Source organism: Saccopteryx leptura, chromosome 1, assembly GCF_036850995.1.
Source record: "Saccopteryx leptura isolate mSacLep1 chromosome 1, mSacLep1_pri_phased_curated, whole genome shotgun sequence".
Taxonomy (NCBI): Eukaryota; Metazoa; Chordata; class Mammalia; order Chiroptera; family Emballonuridae; genus Saccopteryx; species Saccopteryx leptura.
The window spans coordinates 387677187-387699595 of NC_089503.1; the positions used below are offsets into that span (position 1 = coordinate 387677187).

Sequence of the window (22409 nt, forward strand, 5' to 3'; positions counted from 1 at the left end):
GGCCTTGAACCCCCCGGCATACCCACCCCCCTCCTCCCCACCGCCCTGGCTCAGCCTGGAGGCCCAGTCCTGCTCACACCAGCGCAGCTGTCCCTTGCCACGGGCCAGGGGAGAGGCACGCCAGTCCCCAGTCAGATGGCAGCATGTCAAGCACTCTCGAGAGCCGGAGTCAGGGAAGGGAAAGAGCAGTGGGACAATGGAGCAGGGATGGGCCCAGAGGGACAAAAGCCACCAGAGGAGGGGGACGAGTGGAGCAGGGTGCGGGGAAGGTGTGTCTGAGGGGACCAGACACAGGACAGCGTCACTTCCCCACATCAACCCTGTGAGGTGGTAGGGGTTCTCGTCCCATCTAGCAGATGAGGACGAAGGCTCAGGGTTGCACAGCGAGGACACCCACTAGACGCCAGCGCAGGTGACCCTGCTCTCGCACTCTCCGCCTGGACGAGGCCCACGGGAGCCCTGGCAGGAAGTGCTGGCCCAAGAGCCAGGGCTGCCCTCTCAAGGGGGAAGCCGCCTCCAGGTTGCCACGGTTACTGTTTTCACCGCAAACACAGTGATGGGCAGGGGGGAGCCTGGCCGGACACGTGAGGTTCTCCCCCTCCTTCAGGCCTGGGCTCGTGGCCCGGGTGGCCTCTGTCCAGTCATCCGGGCGTGGAGCCCAGGCCCAGCCCACACCCTCCAGCTGACCCGGGCGCTCCTGCAGGCGTGGAGGTGCTGCAGACAGATGGATGGACGGGGATCCCCGCAGGCGGAGGCTTGCCCCTCACCCTTTGTCCGGCTCCCCTTCCTCCCAATTAGGAAGTCCAGCCTTTCCTGCCAGACCAACTGCTCTTATCCTTTTCTTTCAACTGGACTGCAGGTCTGTCTCCTGCAGTTCCCCGCTGAGATGCTCACACCCCACTCCAGACACCAGCCCTTCACCAGAGCCGCCTCTGTGGCTCGCAGCCCTGGGCCCCCGCTCAGCTGTTTGTGCTGGAAAGTGAGGGAGGGAGAAAGAACCTGCTAGAATGCAGGGGGCCGCGGGAGGCTGCTCCCCCCAAAGGGCGTGGGGCCCCCTGTCCTTCCTGTTTACTCAGACACATTCCAGGGATCCGTATCCTCTGGCTGTCAACCATGAGACACGCTCCCACTGCAGGCCTCCCGCCCACACGCCCCAGGGGTGCAGGGCAAGGGGGGTCGCACGTCTGTGTCCCCCCGCCCCCCAGCCCAGTGCCAGCTGTCTGCAGGGCATCAGCCTCTGACATGCTGGCCCCAGAGGAGTTGCTTCCCCCCAAAGTCCTCGTCCCGAGCCAGGAAGGCAGCCACCGTTCCTTTAACTCCCTCCAAGTTGTTTATTTAACAATTAAAAAAAAGACATACACACACTTAAACCTGACCTTCACCTCCCTTCTGTTACACCCAGAAACGAGCCCCACAGTGTCAAAGTGGCCCCTGTCCCGCCCAGGGACTACGGTCCGTCTCCACACCCCACAGAGAGAAGCAAAAGAGTCAAGAGCCCACCCCCCCCAAAGCTGACCCTCACTCGGTGCCCCCAGAGAAAGAAGCCGGGGCCGGGGTTCAGAGAAATGCGAGGAGCCCTGTATCCCAGAAAGGGGTGGAGGAGGCACACCCCACCCCGGTCAGTGCTCAGCCCCACTGTCCTCCCGTTACCCAGGGCCCAAGCGCCAGGCGCAGGGAGGGGAGCACCCGTCCCAGCCCAGGTCAGTGTGACAGGCAGAGGTCAGGGGTGGCTGAGGTAGAGGGGCCCCCGGGCAGGCTGACGGGCATGGCCGGCTGTGGACGCCGGCACAGGGCCGCCCGTGGCATTGCCGGGGGTCGAGGACGGCTGTTTCCGGAGGGAGGGCGGCACCGTGGAGGTCTTGATGTGGATCACCCGGGTGCCCATGACCTCACACTCGATCTGCATCATCTCCTCGTAGTCCCCAGCGGCCCCCCGGCCCGACAGGGTCTCTGTGGGGGGGGGGGCACAGGAGAGCAGGGGCGGACGTGGGGGAAGGGTGGGGACAGGGCGGGTCCGGGGGGGGCGGCAGGGTCAATGGAGGAGCAGGGTGGGGTGAGCAGGCGCGGGAGGGACACTGATGAGAGTGAGGTCACAGAGGAGGACACGAAGGGAACACAGAGGGGGTCCGGCAGTTCCCTATCCCCCACACCCAGCTCCCATCCAGGCCCCTTCCGCGAGGACAGACCCGTCTTCCTCCCCCAGCGCCTGCACCCCCCCACTGGGCTTGCTGCACGCCCATTTCCCTATTTCCCGCTTCCCGCCCAGGAGTCTGGCGTGTCTGGAATGCCCCTTCTCCCGCCCCCTCAGCTCCCAAGCCTAGGACCCCTCCTCGGTGTCCGGGCCCCCCCACCCCGCAGGGAGAGCCTCACCATTGGGGGCCATGGCGGGCATCACCAGGGACATCTTGGGCCGAGAGGTCTTGTTGTGACTGATGGCTGGGAGCAGCAGGTGGTCCTGGAAACAGAGGGGCCAGGCCAGGGGTGGGGGAGAGCCGCCTCAGCCTGAGCGCGCCGTGGGACCCGGGTGACAGGACAGGACCCGGGACGACAGGACAGGCTGGGGGCTCACCCGCTGGAAGGAGACAACATAAAACGTGTCTTCCCGCCGGTCGATGGCGTCCAGGAACTCGGGCTGCGAGCGGTCCGGGTGGCGGTAGAGCTGCAGCTGGCCCGCGGGGTCCCTGCACAGGTGGGGGACGGAGTCGGGAGGGAGCACAGGGCCCCCTCCCGTGGGGGTGGCAGGAGGCGAGAAGGCAGGAGTGGGGGCAGGAAGCCAGTGGGCGCTGAACTCGTTAGAGGGGAACCTGGTCAACAAGGAAACGCACCCACCAGACTCACCTTTCGGGGGGCCCAGGGGGGCGGGTGGGGACCGCCGTGACTGGAGGCCACGTCTTCCGGCGCTGCGGCTTCTGGAGGAAGAGGAGTCTGAGGGTCTGAGAGGGCGAAGGAGGGACAGAGAGACGGCCCTGGAAGCCGCTGCCACCTCACCCACCTGTCATGTCCTTCTCGGACCTCCCCAGGGTGCCCCCCAAAGCCCCGGGACCCCAGGCCCTGTGCACCTGTCCCTCCTGGGCCCTGCGGGGCGCCTTCCGCCGGCCTCTCTGGTGGCGCCGCACCCAGCCGCTCAGCTCGTCCGCCAGCCTGGGGGGCAGAGGAGACAGCTCCGTGCCAGGCTGGGCTCCGGCAGAGGCGGGAGGGGGCACTAGACCCCAGGGAGCAGGAGCAGGGAGCGGCAGGGAGGTGCCCGGCCCGGGGTCCCCGCACCTCAGGGACTCAGTCCGGTTGACGTGGCGGCAGTCCGAGGACAGGAAGAGCTGGTCCAGGTCCCGCAGCAGCAGCTCCTTGGCGCCCCCAGGGAAGGCGGTCAGGTTCCTGTGGCGAGGCGGGGAGTTACCAAGGCCGGGAGTGACCATCGCTGCCCAGCAGGCCACCAACAGAGAGGTCCGGGACAGCAGAGGGCGGCGGTGGCCCGTCGCAAGGAAACGTAAACTTGGGGAGAAGACAGGCACAGCACCCCGAGTGGGCCCTCTCCTCACCTGTAGCCGGCCTGGCCCTCGTGGCCTGGCGGGGGCTCCACAGGGTCCGGGGCGGGGCCCTGGACGGGCTTGTCTCCCCGCACCGGCTGCGCTGAGAACTCCAGCAAGTGTCTCCGGGGCCGAGGCTCCTCTCTGCTCGTCCACGGGGAGACGGGGGCCGCCGGCGGCTCGCTGATGCTGCGGACAGGGGCGGACAGGGGTGGACAGGGGTGGACAGGGGAGGACAGGGCACCAGGGGCGGCTCCAGCAGGTCGAGGGTGGGGCAGAGGGTGGGGCCCGGTCTCAGTGCCCTTAGTCCAGTCCGAGTGCGAGTTCAAGTCTCTGCCTGCCGGCCGGCACAGGAAACCCCCACCGCGCAGCACGGGTCCAGGAAACACAAGAGGAGAGCAGCCTCCCCCCAACCCACTCAGGAGGCAGTCTCCCAGCACTGGCACCAGCACCAGCGGCCCCAGGACCAACCGTCTGAGACTGGCGGGGACCCGAGGGACCCCCTAGCTGGATGCGTGTGGGGCGGGAAGGGGACGGAGGGGACAGCCCGCAGCGGGAACCAGGTGGCCGAGGCTGTCTCCACCTGACCCTGGCGGCAGGAGCGCCTCACCTGACAGGCCCGAAGTTGAAGGCGATGAAGAGGAGGAAGACCATGACGCAGACCACCTTCCTGTTCCCAGAGCCCAGCTTGAGCTCGCTGTTCTGGGGCGCAGAGGGAGAGAGGGGGTCGGGTGAGTGCTCCGGAGGGCGGTCTCACCCCCCGGGGTCGGGGACCCACGCTCACCTCGGCCCACAGGACCCCCAGCCGCCGTCTCACCCCCCGGGGTCGGCCCATAGGACCCCCAGCCGCCGTCTCACCCCCCGGGGTGAAGGACCCACGCTCACCTCGGCCCACAGGACCCCCAGCTGCCGTCTCACCCCCCGGGGTCGGCCCATAGGACCCCCAGCCGCCGTCTCACCCCCCGGGGTGAAGGACCCACGCTCACCTCGGCCCACAGGACCCCCAGCTGCCGTCTCACCCCCCGGGGTCGGCCCACAGGACCCCCAGCCGCCGTCTCACCCCCCGGGGTGAAGGACCCACGCTCACCTCGGCCCACAGGACCCCCAGCCGCCGTCTCACCCCCCGGGGTCGGCCCACAGGACCCCCAGCCGCCGTCTCACCCCCCGGGGTCGGCCCACAGGACCCCCAGCCGCCGTCTCACCCCCCGGGGTCGGCCCACAGGACCCCCAGCCGCCGTCTCACCCCCCGGGGTCGGCCCACAGGACCCCCAGCCGCGGTCTCACCCCCCAGGGTTGGGGACATGGCTCACCTCGGCCCACAGGACCTCCAGCCGCCGCCGCAGGGCCGCGTTCTCACGCCGCAGCTGCTGGTTGTCAGCCAGCACGGCCTGCAGCCGGGCCTCAAGGCCTTGCAGGTACTCCTTCTTCTTCTTCCGCGACTGGCACGCCGACTCCCGGTTCTTGATCATGCGCTGCTGCCGCTTCAGCAGCTTGGCCTGGGGAGAGTGAGAGGCAGGAGGGGGCACTAGACCCCCATCCCAACCGCTCCCGGGATCCCCTCCCGCCTTCCTGGCCTCATTAAAGCATCGGGGAGCATTTCAAGGAGCCTGGCCTCCGGTGGCGCACTGGATAAAGCGTCAGCCTGGAACGCTGAGGCCGCTGGTTCAAAACCCAGGGCTTGCGAGAAGCAACTACTATGAGCTGATGTTTTCCTGCTTCCCCCGCCCCTGCTTCTCTCTTTCTCTAAAATTGGTAATTTTTTTTTAAGTGGGAGGAGGGTAGATAGAGTCCCGCATGCACCCCGACCAGGATGACCTGGCAATCCCCATCTGGGGCTGATGCTCTGATCGACCCAGCCGTCCTCAGCGCCCAGGGCCAACGCTCAAACCAGTCGAGGCCCTGGCTGGCTGAGAGAGGGAGAAGGGGCAGAGGGAGGGGAAGAGAAGCAGACGGTCACTTCTCATGTGTGCCTTGACTGGGAATCGAACCTGGGCAATCCACACACTGGGCCGACGCTCTTCCACTGAGCCGGCCAGCCAGGGCCAATCAACTCTTTAAAAAAAAATCACTCCAGGGAGAGAGCCCTTCTCTCAACCACTCCCTGGTCCTATTGCTCAGAGCTGAGACAAGTTAGATTGCAGGAGAACTTCCTCCGCCCTGGCTCCTACTGGAGCCTCAGTTTCTCTGCTTCTGGCTGGTTTCCTTCCTCTCAGTTCTCCTTTTCAGGGCCCTAAGTTAACCTTGCTGCCTGGTTTTCCAAGCAGCCCCCCTCTTCCAACCACTGCTGCAACCATAACACAGGAGGGTCCCCGCCTTTGGTTACCGAGACCACCCCCACTTCTGTCTGCAGTCTGACAGACCTACGCGTTCTAAAGCTGCATACAGCTGATGCTCCTACATAGACGGGGGTCCACTCTGACCGTCAGCTCCCTCCCTTTTCCTCTCCTCGCTCCACAGTTCTTCACCACACCCGACACTCTCCTGCCGTCCCCAGGACTGGCCGCCCCGACACTCACATCCACTTCGGGGGGACAGGAGTTCCCGGGTGTCGGGGCCGGGACAATGCTCTTCCTCTCGGGCCGTGCGGCAGCGGGGGCTGGCCCCTCGGGCTGAACTTGAATGGCACCTTGAATAAGGACCACTGGGGACACTGGAAGTGACGGCCGTTGGTCAGGTGGGGCTGCGTCCACACCTGCGCTCCGGGCCTCAGCGGCGGGGAGCTCCCCAGGCCGGGCTGGCCGGCTACGTCCTCCCGCAGTACCTGGGGGAGGCTGCACGAGCGGCTGCAGGAGCACGGCGGCGTGGGGCGGCGCGGGGCGGGGCGGCACCGGGACCGGGACAGCGGCTATCAGCACGGGTTTGGGCTGCAGCGGTGGCTTCCGGGCGGGCAGGGCTCTGCCTGAAGGAAGGTGGAAGGAGGGAAGGAAGGTGAAAAGAAGGAAAGAAGGAAGGCAAGAGGGGGAAGTGTCTGTACTAAAGGCCTCTGCCAGGGACCCCAGCTGTCAGGGACCCTGTTACCTGAGGAGCCATCGGTGGACGGACCCACGCTGATCTGGACTGCTCCGAGTGGGGGGCCTAGGACATCTGGCAGGAGACACCCCTGCGGGGCGGGGGACTCCGCCTTCACCTCCAGCACCTCCTCCCCTAGCAGAGCCTGGGGGGCGTCCCAGAAAACGTGGGTGTGAGAGGCGCAGGGTGCGAGGAAGCTCGGTCGTGCCCAGGAGGAGGAACACCCGTGCTCACCTGGTTGGGGGACTCCGCCGAGTGCGAGGGAGCTTCCGAGGGGGCGGAAGTGGGAGAGGCAGGCTCCGTCTTGGTCTGGACATCTGTGGGTGGCAAGACGAGACAAACACTGGTGTCAGATAAACACTGAAGGGAAGAGGGTGGAGATGGGAAAAGGGGATGGCCACTTCGCCTGGTACCTACCCGGTCCCCGCCCTGGGCGGGGACCCGCAGGCTCTCCTCCACCTCCCCCGCCCCGCCCTCTGCTTCCGGGACTCCCCATCTGCTGCCGCTGCCCATTGCCACCCCGCTCCGCCGTCCCTGCCCTCTGCTTCCCTCTCTCGTCCTCACAGACCAGGTCCATTCAGAGAGGCCCCGGCAGGGACTCTGCAGCACTCATACAGCCCACACTCCTGTCGGCCAGCTTCCACCTCCTCCTGGCCCAGCGCTGTCACTCACCTCCGGGCTGACAAGCCCGACGGCTCCCCTCCACGGCTCCCCGTGCCCGATCCTGACCCCCGAGCTCCCTGCTGCTCCCTTTCTTCCTCCGGCCCCACCGTTCACCCCAGTGCAGCTGGACTTACACAGAGCTCACCACTGTCCCCTCACACAATCCCCCCCACGCCCGTCAGCCTCCCAGACAGCACGTCACAAAGCCCGGCCACCGCGGAACCTTCACGGCCTGTCAAATCCACAGACTTGTTGACTGCCTCATGCAGGCGAATCTAACCCCTCCAGCGGGCAGTTCAGCTCCCGCCACCCAGGTCACCAATCTGCTACTAACTCTGCTCCACACTCCTCATTTCGGTGCGCAGTTTTATGATCACCAATACTGCTGTCCCAAAGTTTCTAACCAATTTATATTTTTGAATAGGAAATACGGTCACAATATAAAAAATTCCAAAGAAATAAAGGGGAATTCGGGGAGAAGCGTATCCCCTTCCCTTCCTTGCCTACCAGCCCTCAGATCCTAGGCCCCATCCTCGGAGGTGACCGCTAACTGAGCTGTTAACCATGCAAAACAACTCTCCGGGACTCTCAAAAGCAAGGAGTACGTCTTCCTTCCCAGGACTGTCCCCGTGATGAGCCCAGAACAGGCCCTCGGAAACCAGCTTGCAGGGAGATGACTCCAGTAACACTACTGATTGCAAAGTCAGCAGCAACCTTTTGGCTGTCAAAGGCTTTCCAGTCCTTACTGGGTCTGCTCTCCTTGTGACTTCTAATAATGTGCTCACGGCCTGTTTGTTCCTCCATGCCCGTTCTCCATCCTTCTGCCCTGCTGTGAGGCCCAGGAGGGACCGGGAACAGGGGACACCCGGGCCCCCCCTTGCTTCTGGCTGGCGAGGCAGTGCCAGGGAATCCTGACGGCTCCATGAAACCCACCAGGCCCTCAACACTGAGGTCACCATGTTCCCCAGAGGGCGCCTGCCCTTGCACGCTCCAGCCCGTGAATAGTGCCGTTGCCTACTGGACAGCTACCCCGGCCAGAAACCTGGGCATGCGCTGACTCCTGCCCCAAGCCCAGGGGATCACTGAGCTCACCCGTCCAGCTCCACCCTGCAGCCTTCTTCTCGGCCTCCAATACCTCACTTCACGCACGGCGGGAGCCTCTCCCTCGGCCCTCCCGCCGCCAGCCCTGCCTCTCTGCGTCCACTCCTCACTCTGCCGCCAGTCATCTTCCCACACACTGCTTCCTGCTCGGTTCTTCAAGGCTCCCAACTGCCCAGAGGATAACAGACGAGAGTCCCCTAGCAGCGTGCCCACCTGGTCCTGCAGCCTCTACAGCTGTGCCAACTCCCAACCCCGCCCACATCCACTCTGAACAGACGCAGGTCATACACACACACACACACACACACACACACACACACACGAACGCACACGCGCGCACACACACACACACACACACACAAGCACGCACATGCACAGCCGTCGGTCAGGTGGGGCTAAGTCCACACCTGTGCTCTGGACCTCAGCGGCTGGGAGCTCCCCAGGCTGGGCCAGCTGGGCCCCTTCCTCCTGCACACAGTCTCTCTCTCTCTCTCTCTCTCTCTCTCACACACACACACACACACACACACACGCACAGCTGTTGGTTAGGTGGGGCTATGTCCAGACCTGTGCTCTGGACCTCAGTGGCTGGGAGCTCCCCAGGCCGGGCCAGCTGGGCCCCGTCCTCCTGCACACAGTCTCTCTCTCTCTCTCTCTCTCTCTCCCTCACACACACACACACACACACACACACACACACAGGCACGCACATGCACAGCCGATGGTTAGGTGGGGCTATGTCCACACCTGTGCTCTGGACCTCAGCGGCTGGGAGCTCCCCAGGCCGGGCCAGCGGGGCCCCGTCCCCCTGCACACAGTCACACACACACGCACACACACGCACACGCACAGCTGTCAGTCAGGTGGGGCTATGTCCACACCTGTGCTCTGGACCTCAGCGGCTGGGAGCTCCCCAGGCCGGGCCAGCGGGGCCCCGTCCCCCTGCACACACTCTCTCTCTCTCTCTCTCTCTACGGCTGGGAGCTCCCCAGGCCGGGCCAGCGGGGCCCCGTCCTCCTGCACACAGTCACACACACGCACACACAGCCATCCCCACATTCTCCTTCTGGCTACCTTCCATGTGTCCTTTGAAACCCAGCTCAGGAAACCCCTCCTCCAGCAGCACATCCCAGAGCCAGCCCCCATCAGTGTGAGGTCCTCTCCTATGAGCTGTCACCGTGCCCTCTAATGACCCCTGTCCCAGGATGACCCCGTCTGTGCTGACCAGTACTCTCTCCCTGCCCCGCCACGCTACAGGGTCCCCGGGTCAGTGTGTCGCTCCCGTCTTTCTCATCATAGCAACCCCAGCACCCAGGCCAGTGCCTGGCGTGGGGCAGGTGCTCAATAAACGTCGCAGACTAAACATATTAGAATACGCAAACTTGACTGATGCTCAAAAATGAACACAAACACTGTTAACGGTACAACGTCAAAATTGGGTACACAGTATTCCAGCTTTCCTGTGTGTTTAAACACGCCCTATACTGTCCAAAGTCTTTAAGAAATGCAAAGCAACAGGAAGTTAAATCAAGGGCAGGATACTGAGAACAAGGAAAAGAAACAACAATCAGACCCGCCTCTTTAGCGCTGGTCTCGCTCTGGTTCCCCGAAACCCTCCTCGGTCCTGCCTCTCTCCTGTTATCTGCCACTGCCCCCACCTTCTCCTCCTGGCGGGGCTCCTGCCCCGCCCCATACACACCGGTGCACGCACTCGCGGGCACCTCCCGCCTCCGTAAGGCCTGGGGAGGCAGGCTGTTACATTACCTGAGCAATCATCCGAGGTGGCGCCCACGTTGATCTGGACGGTTTCAATGGGGGATGTGGGGTCCTCTCCCAGGAGGCACAGTGGGGGTGCCAAGGACTCTATCTTTACAACCAGCACCTCTCCCACACCAGCGGCCTGGGTGAGAGCCGGGGTGAAGGGGGAGGGGGAGAAAACAAGAGAGGTATTGAGAGTAGAAGCAAGAAGAAAAGGTTTTACAAGTTACAGCCTCCAATGATCTGACCCTCTGGTGGGAGTGGTATTCCACATCTCCCTACGCTGTCTCCCCCGCCTGGTTCTCGCTTCCTGATTTACCCCTGGGAGGGCTGATGACACCTAATGATTTCAAACACTTCCTCGGAGTGGACAACGCGGACGAGAACAGTTCCAGAATTCTCCGCGGCGCACGATTCTCTTCTCCCCTGCCCCACCACGTATCTCCACGTACTAAAAGGGTTCCATTTTCACTTCTGGAAACCGCGGGGAGGTGTAACGAGAATATAAAGACGGGACAAAGGCAGGGAAGACGCTGCCCCCACCCTGGGCCGCCACACACCCACCCTCAGCGCCTGCGGGTGACGGGAGGGGAGCAGGGTCCTCGGCACCGGGAGAAGCGGGGAGATGGCTCTCACCTGGACGGAGGGCTCCGAGGACAGACACGACGACTCGGAGCTGACGGAGGACGACGAGCAGGGAGAAGACGGCTCGGACTTCACCTGCAGCTCTGGAGGAAAACGGGTTAGAAAGTCAGCAGGACGCAGAGCCTGAGAAGAGTCCAAGGAGGTGTCCAACCCGGCCCTCCCCGCGGCGGCCCCGCAGCAGCGGGCACACAGAGGGTGCAGCGGGCACTGCGTGGGGAGGACGGGGCACGGGGTGGGGGCTGCACGATTCCCGGGAAGTGGAGAAGAATGAGGACTTCCGGAAGGACGAAGGCACCGCAAACGGTATCTTACCTGGGAAGATCGGCAAGGGGTCCCAGGGGGGCTCGGGGGGGCTGACATCCATCCCCACGTCCAGCATGCAGCTGCCGAACTGAGGACGGGAGGGGATCGGAAGGGAGGACCGTGAGACAGCTCGGCCCCGGCCCGGGGTCCGGGGCCGCTCCCGCCCGCCGGGAGGGGAAGAGACTGGGGCAGCGGGGGAGCGGTACCGGCACATCCTGCTCCGGGCAGCGGAAGAGCTGCGTCGGCTCCTCGGCCACCTCGTCCAGGGCGGTGTACAGGCCACAGTCTGCAGGGGCGGCCGAGCGTCAGGGGCCCTGGGCGGCCCGGCCCGGTCCGGTCCAGCCCGGTCCGCGGGTCCGCGCACAACTCTCGTCCCCGTCCTCACCGGGTCGGCGCGGCCCGGCCCACCGCCCGCCCCCTCGGAAAGGGACCCAGCCCGCCCACTCCAGCCCCGGCCCGGCCCGCAGTGTCCGCGGGCAGCGGGGCTCCCCCCCGACTCCCGCAGCCCCGAAGGCGCGCCCGGCCGCCCCCGCTCCGCCGTCAGCGGCGCTGCCCTCCGCATGGGCCCAGCCTCCCCCTGCGGCGTGCGCGTCCTCCCGGCGGGCCGCACGGGCGCGACCTCGGCCACAGCCCCCGCCCGGCCGCGGGGCCTCGCCCCACACACCCCAGTCCTCCGCGCTCAGCAAGTTGTCGGCGAAGAAGCGCGTCGGGTCCGCGACCTCGCTGAGGAGCATCAGCTCCGCCATCTTTCCCCCCGCCCCCCAACCACGAGCCGGCTCCCAAAGCCCGCCTCTCCCCATCAGCAACCAATCCGTTGACTCTTCAAAAAAAAAGAGGGCATCCCGGAAGCTCTTCCGACCAGTGGGAGACCTGGGTGCTGAGCACACGAACCAATAGAGGCGGTGGCTCTACAGGCTGGACCAATGGGAGCATGGCAGGAGCAGGAGGTTGCGCTCGGCAGCACCAGGTGGTGGTGTTTGCGCATGCGCGAAACGGGACGCATCGAGAAAGCACCTTGGGAGTTTTAGGTCTTAAGATTTAAAGGTTCGCCATCTCCCCCAACCAGTCCTAAATTTGAAGGTTTAGACAGCTTCTGTTCATCTTCGGAATGGGTAAGCCCCATCAAACACAGCTCAGGTAACCATGGCTTTATCATGGTAAAAGAAAACGTCAAGAGGCGCACTCAGACCACTACTACCTCCCCTACGAAGGCGAGAGCTGGGAGTGGGCTGGAAACCTACCTCCCCCCACCCCCAATCTCACAGTAAAGATCACAATTCTCAGGTTCCTGTCTCTTTTCCTTTTTAATCAGACAAACATCTTGCGGAGACCCTGAGCCAGTCCTGCATCCTGTTTCTTCCCCTGAAAGATCACCTTTCCCAGCTCCTCCTGGGCTGCCCGGTTTTTGGGGTCTACCGCCAGCACCTTCTTGAGGTCAGCAATTGCTTTTTCCAGGTTCCCAAGGGCAGCCTGGGCAACCCCTCTTCGGTACAAGGCCTTTAAATGCCCAGGCTCCCGTTCCAGCACCCGGTCACAGCTCTGGGCTGCCAAGTCCGGCTGCCCTAGCAGCAACTGACAGGCAGCCAGGTTGGCATGAAGGGCAATTCGTTCTGGAGAACCAGGTGGGGGTAAAGTCAGCAGCAGCCGAAGAGCCCGTCCATAGCATCGGGCAGCCCCTTCAGGGTTCCCGGAGCGAAATAATTCTGTGCCCCTCGCACGTTCTTGCATGGCCAGAGCCTCCTTCTGGCTGTCCTCCAGCTCCCAGGAGTCCTGGCCCTTAGTGAAGGAAGCCAGTGTGAGCCTGACAGGAGGTCCAGAGTACCCAGGGGCCCGAAGCTCTACCTCCTCACCCTGACACATGGACTCCAAGCATTTCTCTGTGAGCTCCCCCCAGGTCTCCTCCCTCCACGGGCCTAATCCAATAGTTAGCTCTCCCCAGCCTTCTGGCAGCCCTGACCCAAAAGGAAACCCAAAAGCCAGCACCCGGCAGCGGGAGCCCAGCTTGGGTTTGTCCAAACCATGGCCACGGGCTATGATCTTCTTGACAAAACTGCCGTCTGGACAGTACCAGAGATCAGAAGCGTGGAGGGGCTCTGGCGTCTCATTATCTGACCCGTGAGACTTATCGGAGTCTGATGCAAGTCCAGCAGGCAGTTTTTCAGTCCCTTGAGGACTCTCTAGACTTGGGCTGGCTGGGTCTGGGCTCATTTTCAGCTCAAGAACTTCAGTAAGAGGCTCTTGGGGCTGCTGCCTAATCTGAGCAGCTGAATCAAGGGTCTTCTTGGGGTTATGTCCCCGTGGTTGCTGCGGTTGAGAGGTGTTTTTCTCTCCCACTGCATTGGTTGGTGGCGTCTCCATATCGCTGCCTGGTCTCTTCTCCCGCGGGTCAACGGTTTGGGTCGGAAAAGGGATGGACCAGGTTCAGGTCAGCACCTGAAAAAAAAAATCAAAACAATGCTAATGGCAGGATTCTAATTTAGACTCCTTTACCGTCCTTCTGGAACCTGGGACCCGGTTCTTAAAGTCCTTATTTGTTGTTGTTTTTTTCCCTCCAAAAATCCCTGTCCTGCTCGAGCCTCGGTTCCACCGGGAACGAATCCAGAACTCTAAGTCCCACAATTCCCTGCGGTTCGGGTGCCCGCCCCAACTACGGACACTGACCGAGTCCAAAAGAGTCTGGGCGGCCGGAGCGCCTAGCCGGGCAGCGCCGGCTGGATCACCCGGATCACCTCTCCTCCCAAAGCTAAGCGCTTACCGCGTGCTGTTCCCCCGAGCCTTGCGGCCGGCGGAGAGGACAGCGGGGCCCCGTGGCCGTGGGGGAGGGACACTGACAGCTAACCGAGCCCACAAAGAGGCGAATCCAAGTCCGAGTCCGGGCAACCAATCGGGAGGCGGGAGAAGCCTGGTTAGCCCGCCTTCCGTGTGTGACGTCATTCCCCCCTCCTCCCCGCGTCCGGAAGCTTCAGGCCTTAGCAACCGAGGGGCGGGGGACGCGGCTGGCGAGGTTACTGAGCCTGGAGAGGTCCTGGGATGGGGGATTGGGGCGACAGCGGGGTGACAGCGGCAGCAGGTCCGTCGTCCTTTTACCTGGCAGCATCAGGCCGCGTGCACTTGACTTTATTGTTTGGGGCTGCGCGTCTGCCCCTTGCCTCGTTCAGGCCAGGGCGCCCCAAGATAAAGCCGCAGGCCCCTTTCTCCTCAGCCGGCTCTGCTCCCTTGAGGCGTCCCCGTACCCTTTCGTTCCTATTCATCTCAGCCTTCAAGCTCTCCTTCCTCGGGAAATCTTAGACCGTGCTTTTCAAGTGTGTGTTTGTGTGTGTGTGTGTGTGTGTGTGTGTGTGTGTGTGACATAGACAGAGAGAGGGACAGATAGGGACAGACAGGAAGGGAGAGAGATGAGAAGCATCAATTCTTCATTGCGGCACCTTAGTTGTTCATTGATTGCTTTCTCATATCTGCCTTGATGGGGGTGGGGGTAGCTACAGCAGAGTGAGTGACCCTTTGCTCAAGCCAGCTACCTTGGGCTTCAAGCTAGCGACCATTGGGTTCAAGCCAGTGACTGTGAGGCCATGTTTATGATCCCATGCTCAAGCCAGCAGCCTCGGGGTGGGTTTTGAACCTGGGTCCTCCGCGTCCCAGTCCAATGCTCTAACCACTGCGCACTGCCTAGTCGGGCACGCTTTTCAAGTTTTGATGTTGTCGGCATAAGAAACGTCCAAACCTGTAAGAATTTTTATGAGTTTATTTGAGCCAAACTCTCAACAGTTGCCAGATAGCGGGATCTCAACGGTTGGGGAAAATGCTCTGACAGATGGCAGTTTCACCACTTGTTTTATTTATATACATCAGAATGGAGGGGGAAGACGTAAGGGGAGGGGTAACACGGAATCCATCGGTGATAGATTAGGGAGGTGGGAGAAAGCAAAGTAGGGAAATCTCTGAGATTGGATAAAAAGCAAAATGTATAGACACATACTTCCTTTACAGAGGCAGGTATAGGATGGTTAACAGTTGCCTGACCAGGCGGTGGCGCAGTGGATAGAGTGTTGGACTGGGATGCAGAGGGATGCAGAGGACCCAGGTTCGAGTACCCAGGTTCGAGACCCCGAGATCGCCAGCTTGAGCGTGGGCTCATCTGGTTTGAGCAAGGCTCACTAGCTTGGACCCAAGGTCCCTGGCTCGAGCAAGGGGTCACTTGGTCTGCTGTACCCCCTGCCCTGGTCAAGGCACATATGAGAAAGCAATCAATGAACAACTAAGGTGATGCAATGAAGAATTGATGCTTCTCATCTCTCTCCCTTCCAGTCTGTATGTCCCCGTCTGTCTCTGCCACAAAAAAAAAAAAAAAAAAAGTGTAGGATGGTTAACAGTAACAACATGATAATAACAATGAGGGGGTTTGTGGTTTCTGCTCGGATGGGGTGACTGCCCTGAGGATGCTGGGAAAGAGTACTCTTCCATGTCTAAGGTATGTTATCACGCCTGTTATTGTAGGTGCAAAAGGACAACAGGCCCAACTGAGGTAAGCGCGGACCTTTGTCAGAGGAAAAATACCGGTCTAGGACATGACCACCTGCTGTGACTCACTGTTAGTTGGGAAGTTTTTTATTTCAGACCATCCTATGTGGTTACTGTAGGTTCTGAGTTTTCGCAAGGCCACCGTGCAGGTCTCCCCTGAACTTGTCAGGTTCGGCATGTGGCACCCTCTTCGTCCACGATGTGCATATAAATCACTGGGGGAACTTAAATTGCAGGTTCGGATTTAGAGAGTCTGGGGTAGGGCCTGGGATTCTGCATTTATAAGACGCTTTTGGATGCTGCCGCCGCATGAGTCTAGAATAACCTCACCCCGTTCCGTTCACCCCTTGCTCTGGGCCCCTTCAGTGCATCCTGTATTTTGCACATATAACTGGTATAACCTGCTCCACCGGGTGTATCCGTGGGAGACGGGGCCTCTCCCACCTGATAGAAGATGTGGGTCCCTTTGTGGTTCAGCCTGGCTTGTCCAGAACCCCAGTCTCCATACCTCCCCTTGGCTCCTTGACTTTGCTCTTTGACAGCTGCTGCTGTGCCCCAGGCTACAAGGACCATGGCGGGACAGCCAGGAGGGAAGATAGCTTCCTCATTATCCACAGGTGTGTGTCAGAACAGTCCGCTTCCTGTTTCGTGTTGAGACTCACTAACCTGGACTTTTTTATTCTTTAAGGTTTATTTCTGGTAACTTTAATACACTGCCACCCTCTTCCCCCTATCGGGGAACCATACTCTGATTCTTGGAATCTGTGGGCTCCTGTTGAAAATTAATCTATCTTTTCTTCTTCCCTCTTCCTCTTTCCATTTCTGGGGTTTCTGGGAAAAGCGGAAAGTCTATAATAAGTCACAAAAGATTTGACTATACCCTAATCACTGGGAAAAGATTGCTAATTTGTATTACGTGTTCCTTAACTGAGCAGGTCACTCCAATGACCTTCAAAGATCAGCTGCTTTCCGGTGAAGAGAAACGATCCTCTGCTACAAGTGTATTTGCTTTGTAATGTCCTCATATTGTGTGTGTGTGTGTGTTTCAGTTCCAACAGATTCTGCAAGGGCAGGAACTTGTCTGTAGTTACTTTGTGTTTCATCTCTGCATTTATTCATTCAACAAATATTTCTTGAGCACCTGCTGTGTCCCTGGCAGCATGCTAGGGGTGGGGATACGTAGGTGAATGAGACAGATGCAGTCCCTCTGCTCGTGGAACTTAAAGTCTGGCCAAGGAGAACAGGCGATTACAGAGAAGCGTGAGGTGCTCTGAGTGTGAATGCGGGACTGTGGGACGACAGAATACTCCTTGGAAATGAAACTTTTTTTTTGTTTGTATTTTTCTGAAGTTGGAAACGGGGAGGCAGTCAGACAGACTCCCGCATGCGCCCGACCAGGATCCACCCGGCATGCCCACCAGGGGGCGATGCTCTGCCCATCTGGGGCGTTGCTCTGTTGCAACCAGAGCCATTCTAGCGCCTGAGGCAGAGGCCACAGAGCCATCCCCAATGCCCGGGCCATCTTTGCTCCAATGGAGCCTTGGCTGCAGGAGGGGAAGGAGAGAAAGGAGAGAAAGGAGAGGGGGAGGGGTGGAGAAGCAGATGGGCGCTTCTCCTGTGTGCCCTGGCTGGGAATTGAACCCGGGACTCCTGCATGCCAGGCCGACGCTCTACCACTGAACCAACCGGCCAGGGCTGGAGATGAGACATTTTTATAGGCTTCTAAAGAATGAGTTAGAGCTGCCTGACCAGGCTGTGGTGCAATGGCTAGGGTGTCAGCCTGGGATGCTGAGGACCCAGGTTCGAAACCCTGAGGTTGCCAACTTGAGTGTGGGCTCATCTGGCTTAAGCCCAAAGGTTGCTGGCTTGAGCAAGGGGTCACTTGCTTGGCCGGGGCCACCCCTCAGTCAAGGTACATAAGAGGAAAGCAATCAATGAACAGCTTAAGGTGCTGTGACTGTGAGTTAAAGTATCTCATTTCTCTCTCTTCCTGCCTGTCTTTCTCTCACTACAAAACAGAACAAAAACAACAAATAAACACACAAAAAACTGAAGTTCTGAGAACACACCATAGACTCCCATATTGAGAAACACTGAATTAACTTTGTCACCTCTGTCTCTTCAGGGATCCCTGGTGACCACTGTGACCATAAAACCCAATACAAGCAGGCAGGTGCTGAAACTTCTAAAAAAAAAGTAATCCAAGTGATCCAGAATGAATATAGTTATTTTTTTAAAAGCTGACCCATCAAATGAAAACACAGAATTTAAGTTGTATCAGAGGACTCAAGTCCCCAGAGAGAAACCCATGGATCTGCGGGCTCCCCCCAGGTCTCCGTTGGAGAAACCCAGGACCGGGAGGGAGCCCAGGTGTGAAGACTCCGAGATGGGGGAGAGCAGGGGCCATCTCCCGACATGTCCCGTCCCGGAGTGACTGCTGGCTCACACCGCTTCTCTCTCCCGGCTCCTGCCCCGCGAGGGTCAGGATTCTGGGGCTCAGCTCTCTGGGAACAGCCACGAAGGTGTCAGGAAGAAGGAGGGAAACGGCCAGGATAATTCTACTCCCAGGCCTGGCTAGAGAGTACGGGGTGTGAGGACGACACAGAGAGCGGAGGGCAGGTGGAAAATTGCTTACCTGTTGGGATGGAGGCTCGGCCTGGGGAGTGAGGAAGGAGCGATGTTTCTCTCCTCTCTCCCCTCAAGATTTGAGAAGAAAATGGAAGAGCATACCTGAGAGGAAAAGGAACTTTCTTCCCCTAGTGACCGGGCTCAATCCCACCCTCTCTCACTTACAGGTGTCCCAGGCGTCCTCTGCTCCCCCGTTTTTTTTCCTTTGGTGGCACAGAGACTAACCTCACCAGCATCAAAGTCTGTGGGTGCACCTGGGACATGACTCACTTCGTCCCTAACCCGCCCGCCCAGCCTCAGGTGAGCAGGGCAGGAGAGAACAGAGAGGAGCCTCCGGAAAGAGAGTGAGGTTATGGGAGACTCTGGGGGAAGAAAGTCAAGAATTAGTCAAAATGTAGCCAAGACCACGTCATATGTCATCGTTGTGTTTGGATTCAGAACCCACGGGTGGGGGCAGGACAACCGGCTTTGGCGTGATGTACGTATGATTCCCTGGGTTACGCAAAGAAAAACGGACCCAAACATTGACTTACAAGGCATGACGTGTATGAGAAGAAGACCTCAAGAAAACAGCAAAAAGAATGTCAACAGAATGAAGAAAATCGGGGGTAGGGGGCTGCAGTGTCGGTGCTGGCAAAAGCCGGGGGCTGGACAACATCTCAGAGGAGGCTCAAGTCCAAGGGGGCTTCTCTGGCCTCCGTTCTTTTCTTTTTTTCTTTTTTCTTTTTTTGTATTTTTCTGATGTGAGAAGTTGGGGGCAGCAGACAGACTCCCACATGCGCCCGACCGGGATCCACCCGGCATGCCCACCAGGGGGCGATGCTCCGCCCATCTGAGTGTTGCTCTGTTGCAACCAGAGACATTCTAGCACCTGAGGCAGAGGCCATGGAGCCATCCCCAGCGCCCAGGCAAACTTTGCTCCAATGGAGCCTCAACTGCAGGAGGGGAAGAGAGAGACAGAGGAGGAAGCAGAGGGGGAGGGGTGGAGAAGCAGATGGGCGCTTCTCTTGTGTGCCCTGGCCGGGAATCGAACCCGGGACTTCCACACGCCAGGGCTGACGCTCTACCGCTGAGCCAACTGGCCAGGGCCCATCCTCCATCCTTGTCATGCTCACTAGAATGAATTCAGAAGACAGAGTGCAGCGTTCAAGTGAAGCAAGCAGTTTATTAAGCAAAGCACTACACTCAGCACAAGGCACAAGCAGGCAGCTCAGCTAGTCTAAGAGTTACATATACTCTCAGTTTCAAGGGTTTGTTTCAGTTATCAGGTCTAACCTGTAGGGTTTCAAGGCTGTCTGGACATCTGGTGACTTTGTTTTGGCAGACCTTAAGACTGCTGACTCCTTTTATTAGTGGGTGCGATACCCCCCCCCACTCCTGCCTGATAGCAGTCTACCCTACCTAACAGAAGGAATAAAGATTCTTCAGTGAGACCCTGGCCAGGTAGCTCAATGGGTTAGAGCACTGTCCTGACACACCAAGGTTGCAGGTTTGATCCCTAGTCAGGGCACAGACAGGAGTCAACCAATGAAAGCATAAAAAACTTGTATCTCTCTCTCTCTCTCTCTCTCTCTCTCTCTCTCTCCCCCTCTCTTGAAAAATCAATAAAAATAAAAAAATTAAAGATTCTTCAGTGAATTTATCTGTGGTGGTTGTGCACATTTTTCATCAGAGGATTAATAAACTAAGACCTTTATAAAAGAAGAAAGTAAAAATACATCTGGGATAATGAAATGACTTGGGGGGGTCTACTGATTCTGCGGGCTGTGATTAAGGGAGATGAACCCCATTCTGGAATAATACTTTCCTCTTCCAAGGGGGCACTAATGCTTTGCTGAGGATGGGTCTGAGGGAAAACCCTCTATCTGACAAGTTTCTTTTTTTAAAAAATTTTTTAATTCATTTTTTTTTTAGAAAGGAGAGAGAGAGAGAGAGAGAGAGAGAGAGAGAGAAGAGAGAGAGAGAAGGGGGGGAGGAGCAGGAAGCATCAACTCCCATATGTGCCTTGACCAGGCAAGCCCAGGGTTTTGAATCGGCGACCTCAGCATTTCCAGGTCGACGCTTTATCCACTGTGCCACCACAGGTCAGGCTATCTGACAAGTTTCTTAAAATTTACCTGGAGCCCTGGCCGGTTGCCTCAGTGGTAGAGCGTCAGCCTGGCGTGCGGAAGTCCCGGGTTCGATTCCTGGCCGGGGCACACAGGAGAGGCGCCCATCTGCTTCTCCACCCCTCCCCCTCTCCTTCCTCTCTGTCTCTCTCTTCCCCTTCCGCAGCCAAGGCTCCATTGGAACAAAGTTGGCCTGGGCGCTGAGGATGGCTCCATGGCCCTGCCTCAAGCGCTAGAATGGCTCTGGTCACAACAGAGTGACGCCCCAGATGAGCAGAGCATCGCCCCCTGGTGGGCATGCCGGGTGGATCCCGGTCTGGCGCATGCGGGAGTCTATCTGATTGCCTCCCCATTTCCAACTTCAGAAAAATACAAAAAAAAAAAAAAAAGAAAGAAAGAAAGATGACCCGGGCGCTGGGGATGGCTCCTTGGCCTCTGCCCCAGGTGCTAGAGTGGCTCTGGTCGCAGCGGAGCGACGCCCCGGAGGGGCAGAGCATCACCCCCTGGTGGGCAGAGCATCGCCCCCTGGTGGGCGTGCCGGGTGGATCCCGGTTGGGCGCATGCGGGAGTCTGTCTGACTGCCTCCCCGTTTCCAGCTTCAGAAAAGTACAAAAAAAAAAATTTACCTGGAAATATCATTTTACACCTCACCCAAAGTCAATTCTTTCCTTCCTTCTTTTTGAGTCTCCTCCTTCCAAGGTGGTTCTGAGGATCTGGCCACATACTGCTACTCTCTGCCTTATTCCATAAGGGCGTTGTTGTTGTTTTGCCTTCATTGAAGATGTCATTTGAGCCTGACCTGTGGTGGCGCAGTGGAAAAGCCTCAACCTGGAACGCTGAGATCGCCGGTTCAAAATCCCGGGCTTGCCGGGTCAGGCACATAGGAAAAGCAACTACTACGAGTTGATGCTTCCTGCTCCCACCCCACGCCTTAAGCTCCATAAATAAAATATTGAAAAAGAAAAGATCTAATTTGATGGCAGAACCAAGGTGAGGTCCAGGAGCTGAGTAATCTGTGAGCGGGTGGTGGTTTTGTAAATGGATGAAGTAAGGCTTCTTTCTTATTCATTGAATAATCCCCGCTCAGTACTCAGAATTCACCAGGGAAACATGGAGATAAATACAGAGATTCCCCACCAGTGGTCTAATAAGGGAAAAGAGTCATATATATATTTTTGTCCTTTTAATTGAATTTATTGGGGTGACCTTGGTTAACAAAATTCTACAGGTTTCAGGTGCACGGTTCTACGACACATCACCTGTAAGCCTGTATTGTGTGTTCACCCCCCCAAGTCAAGTCTCCGCCCATCACCACTTCCTCCCTCACACCCCCTTCCAGCTCCCCACAACCCCCTGGGGTAAAGAGTCATTTCACCAGAGCCCCAGATTCGAGGGCAAACATGGTAAGTGGCAGGGAAGTCGTGTCCAGCTGGGGGTGATCCGAAAAGCAGTCCGGGTGGCCGAGCCCTGGCGGAGGGCCGTCAGTATTGTGACGCGCTGAGACTCAAGGGTGGAGCTGCAGGTGGAGAGAGCCTGGCAAGGCAGGAGGGGTAAGGGGGGGGTTCGGAGAGGGACGCCCCTTCCCACCCAGTGTCACCCGTCTGCTCGCGGCTGGTCTGTCTCCACTTCCCCGGAGTGTTTGCCGGTGCTGCCCTGTCACAAGGCTTCGAGCTGGTCAGCTGGTGGGGGGTTTGATCCTCACACCCGCTGTGTTTCCTACTCGCCACCTGGAGCCATATGGCGCCCTTGCTTTCTGCCACTTGGCATCAGCGTGCGGACAGAGATCCTAGCTTTCCAAAGAGTGTGAGTTCCCCTTCTGTTTGGCTTTGGTGGTTTCTGTGGTTTTCTTTTTTAGTTCTACTGGGATTTATGTCAAAAGTGTTCCTCCTCCTGTTTGCTCCCAAAGCATTTGGCTTGCCCTTCCCTTCTCGGCAGGGTTTTTGGGCAGGACGGGCAGCCTTTAACCACAGTGCAATGTTCAGTGACCAGAGCCGCTCTTTATCGAGCCCTGACTGCATTATGGCCACGTACGTCTCGTGTGTATCACGCCATTTTCTCCTCGTACAACTCCAGGAGCTACCTGTCTTAGTCATTCGACACATCCTTGTGGAGGATCTCCTCCGGGCCAGCCCCTCCTCCGGGCCAGCCCCTC

The 22409-nt window shown here is 59.2% G+C and overlaps 2 protein-coding genes and 1 long non-coding RNA gene across 3 annotated transcripts; 1 reads left to right on the top strand and 2 right to left on the bottom strand.

Moving 5' to 3' along the window:
* Positions 1 to 1311: 1311 nt before the first annotated feature.
* Positions 1312 to 11785, bottom strand: ATF6B (activating transcription factor 6 beta). Its single transcript, XM_066359795.1, has 18 exons — positions 11668 to 11785; positions 11210 to 11289; positions 11013 to 11091; positions 10692 to 10783; positions 10062 to 10197; positions 6768 to 6850; positions 6543 to 6678; positions 6286 to 6423; positions 6041 to 6174; positions 4835 to 5020; positions 4135 to 4226; positions 3537 to 3713; positions 3265 to 3372; positions 3060 to 3141; positions 2839 to 2909; positions 2570 to 2681; positions 2371 to 2455; positions 1312 to 1950 (listed from the first exon to the last, which is right to left on the bottom strand). The coding sequence occupies exons 1-18, from the start codon at positions 11747 to 11749 to the stop codon at positions 1721 to 1723; spliced, it is 2103 nt and encodes a 700-aa protein (XP_066215892.1). The 5' UTR covers positions 11750 to 11785; the 3' UTR covers positions 1312 to 1720.
* A 513-nt stretch (positions 11786 to 12298) lies between these two features.
* FKBPL (FKBP prolyl isomerase like) lies at positions 12299 to 13859 on the bottom strand. The gene is made up of 2 exons (XM_066361462.1): positions 13759 to 13859; positions 12299 to 13436 (listed from the first exon to the last, which is right to left on the bottom strand). Exon 2 carries the CDS (start codon positions 13359 to 13361, stop codon positions 12312 to 12314), a length of 1050 nt encoding a protein of 349 aa, XP_066217559.1. The 5' UTR covers positions 13362 to 13436; positions 13759 to 13859; the 3' UTR covers positions 12299 to 12311.
* A 1837-nt stretch (positions 13860 to 15696) lies between these two features.
* LOC136389623 (uncharacterized) lies at positions 15697 to 21222 on the top strand. The gene is made up of 2 exons (XR_010748330.1): positions 15697 to 16138; positions 20942 to 21222. It is a non-coding gene; the product is annotated as an uncharacterized lncRNA (long non-coding RNA).
* Positions 21223 to 22409: the final 1187 nt, after the last annotated feature.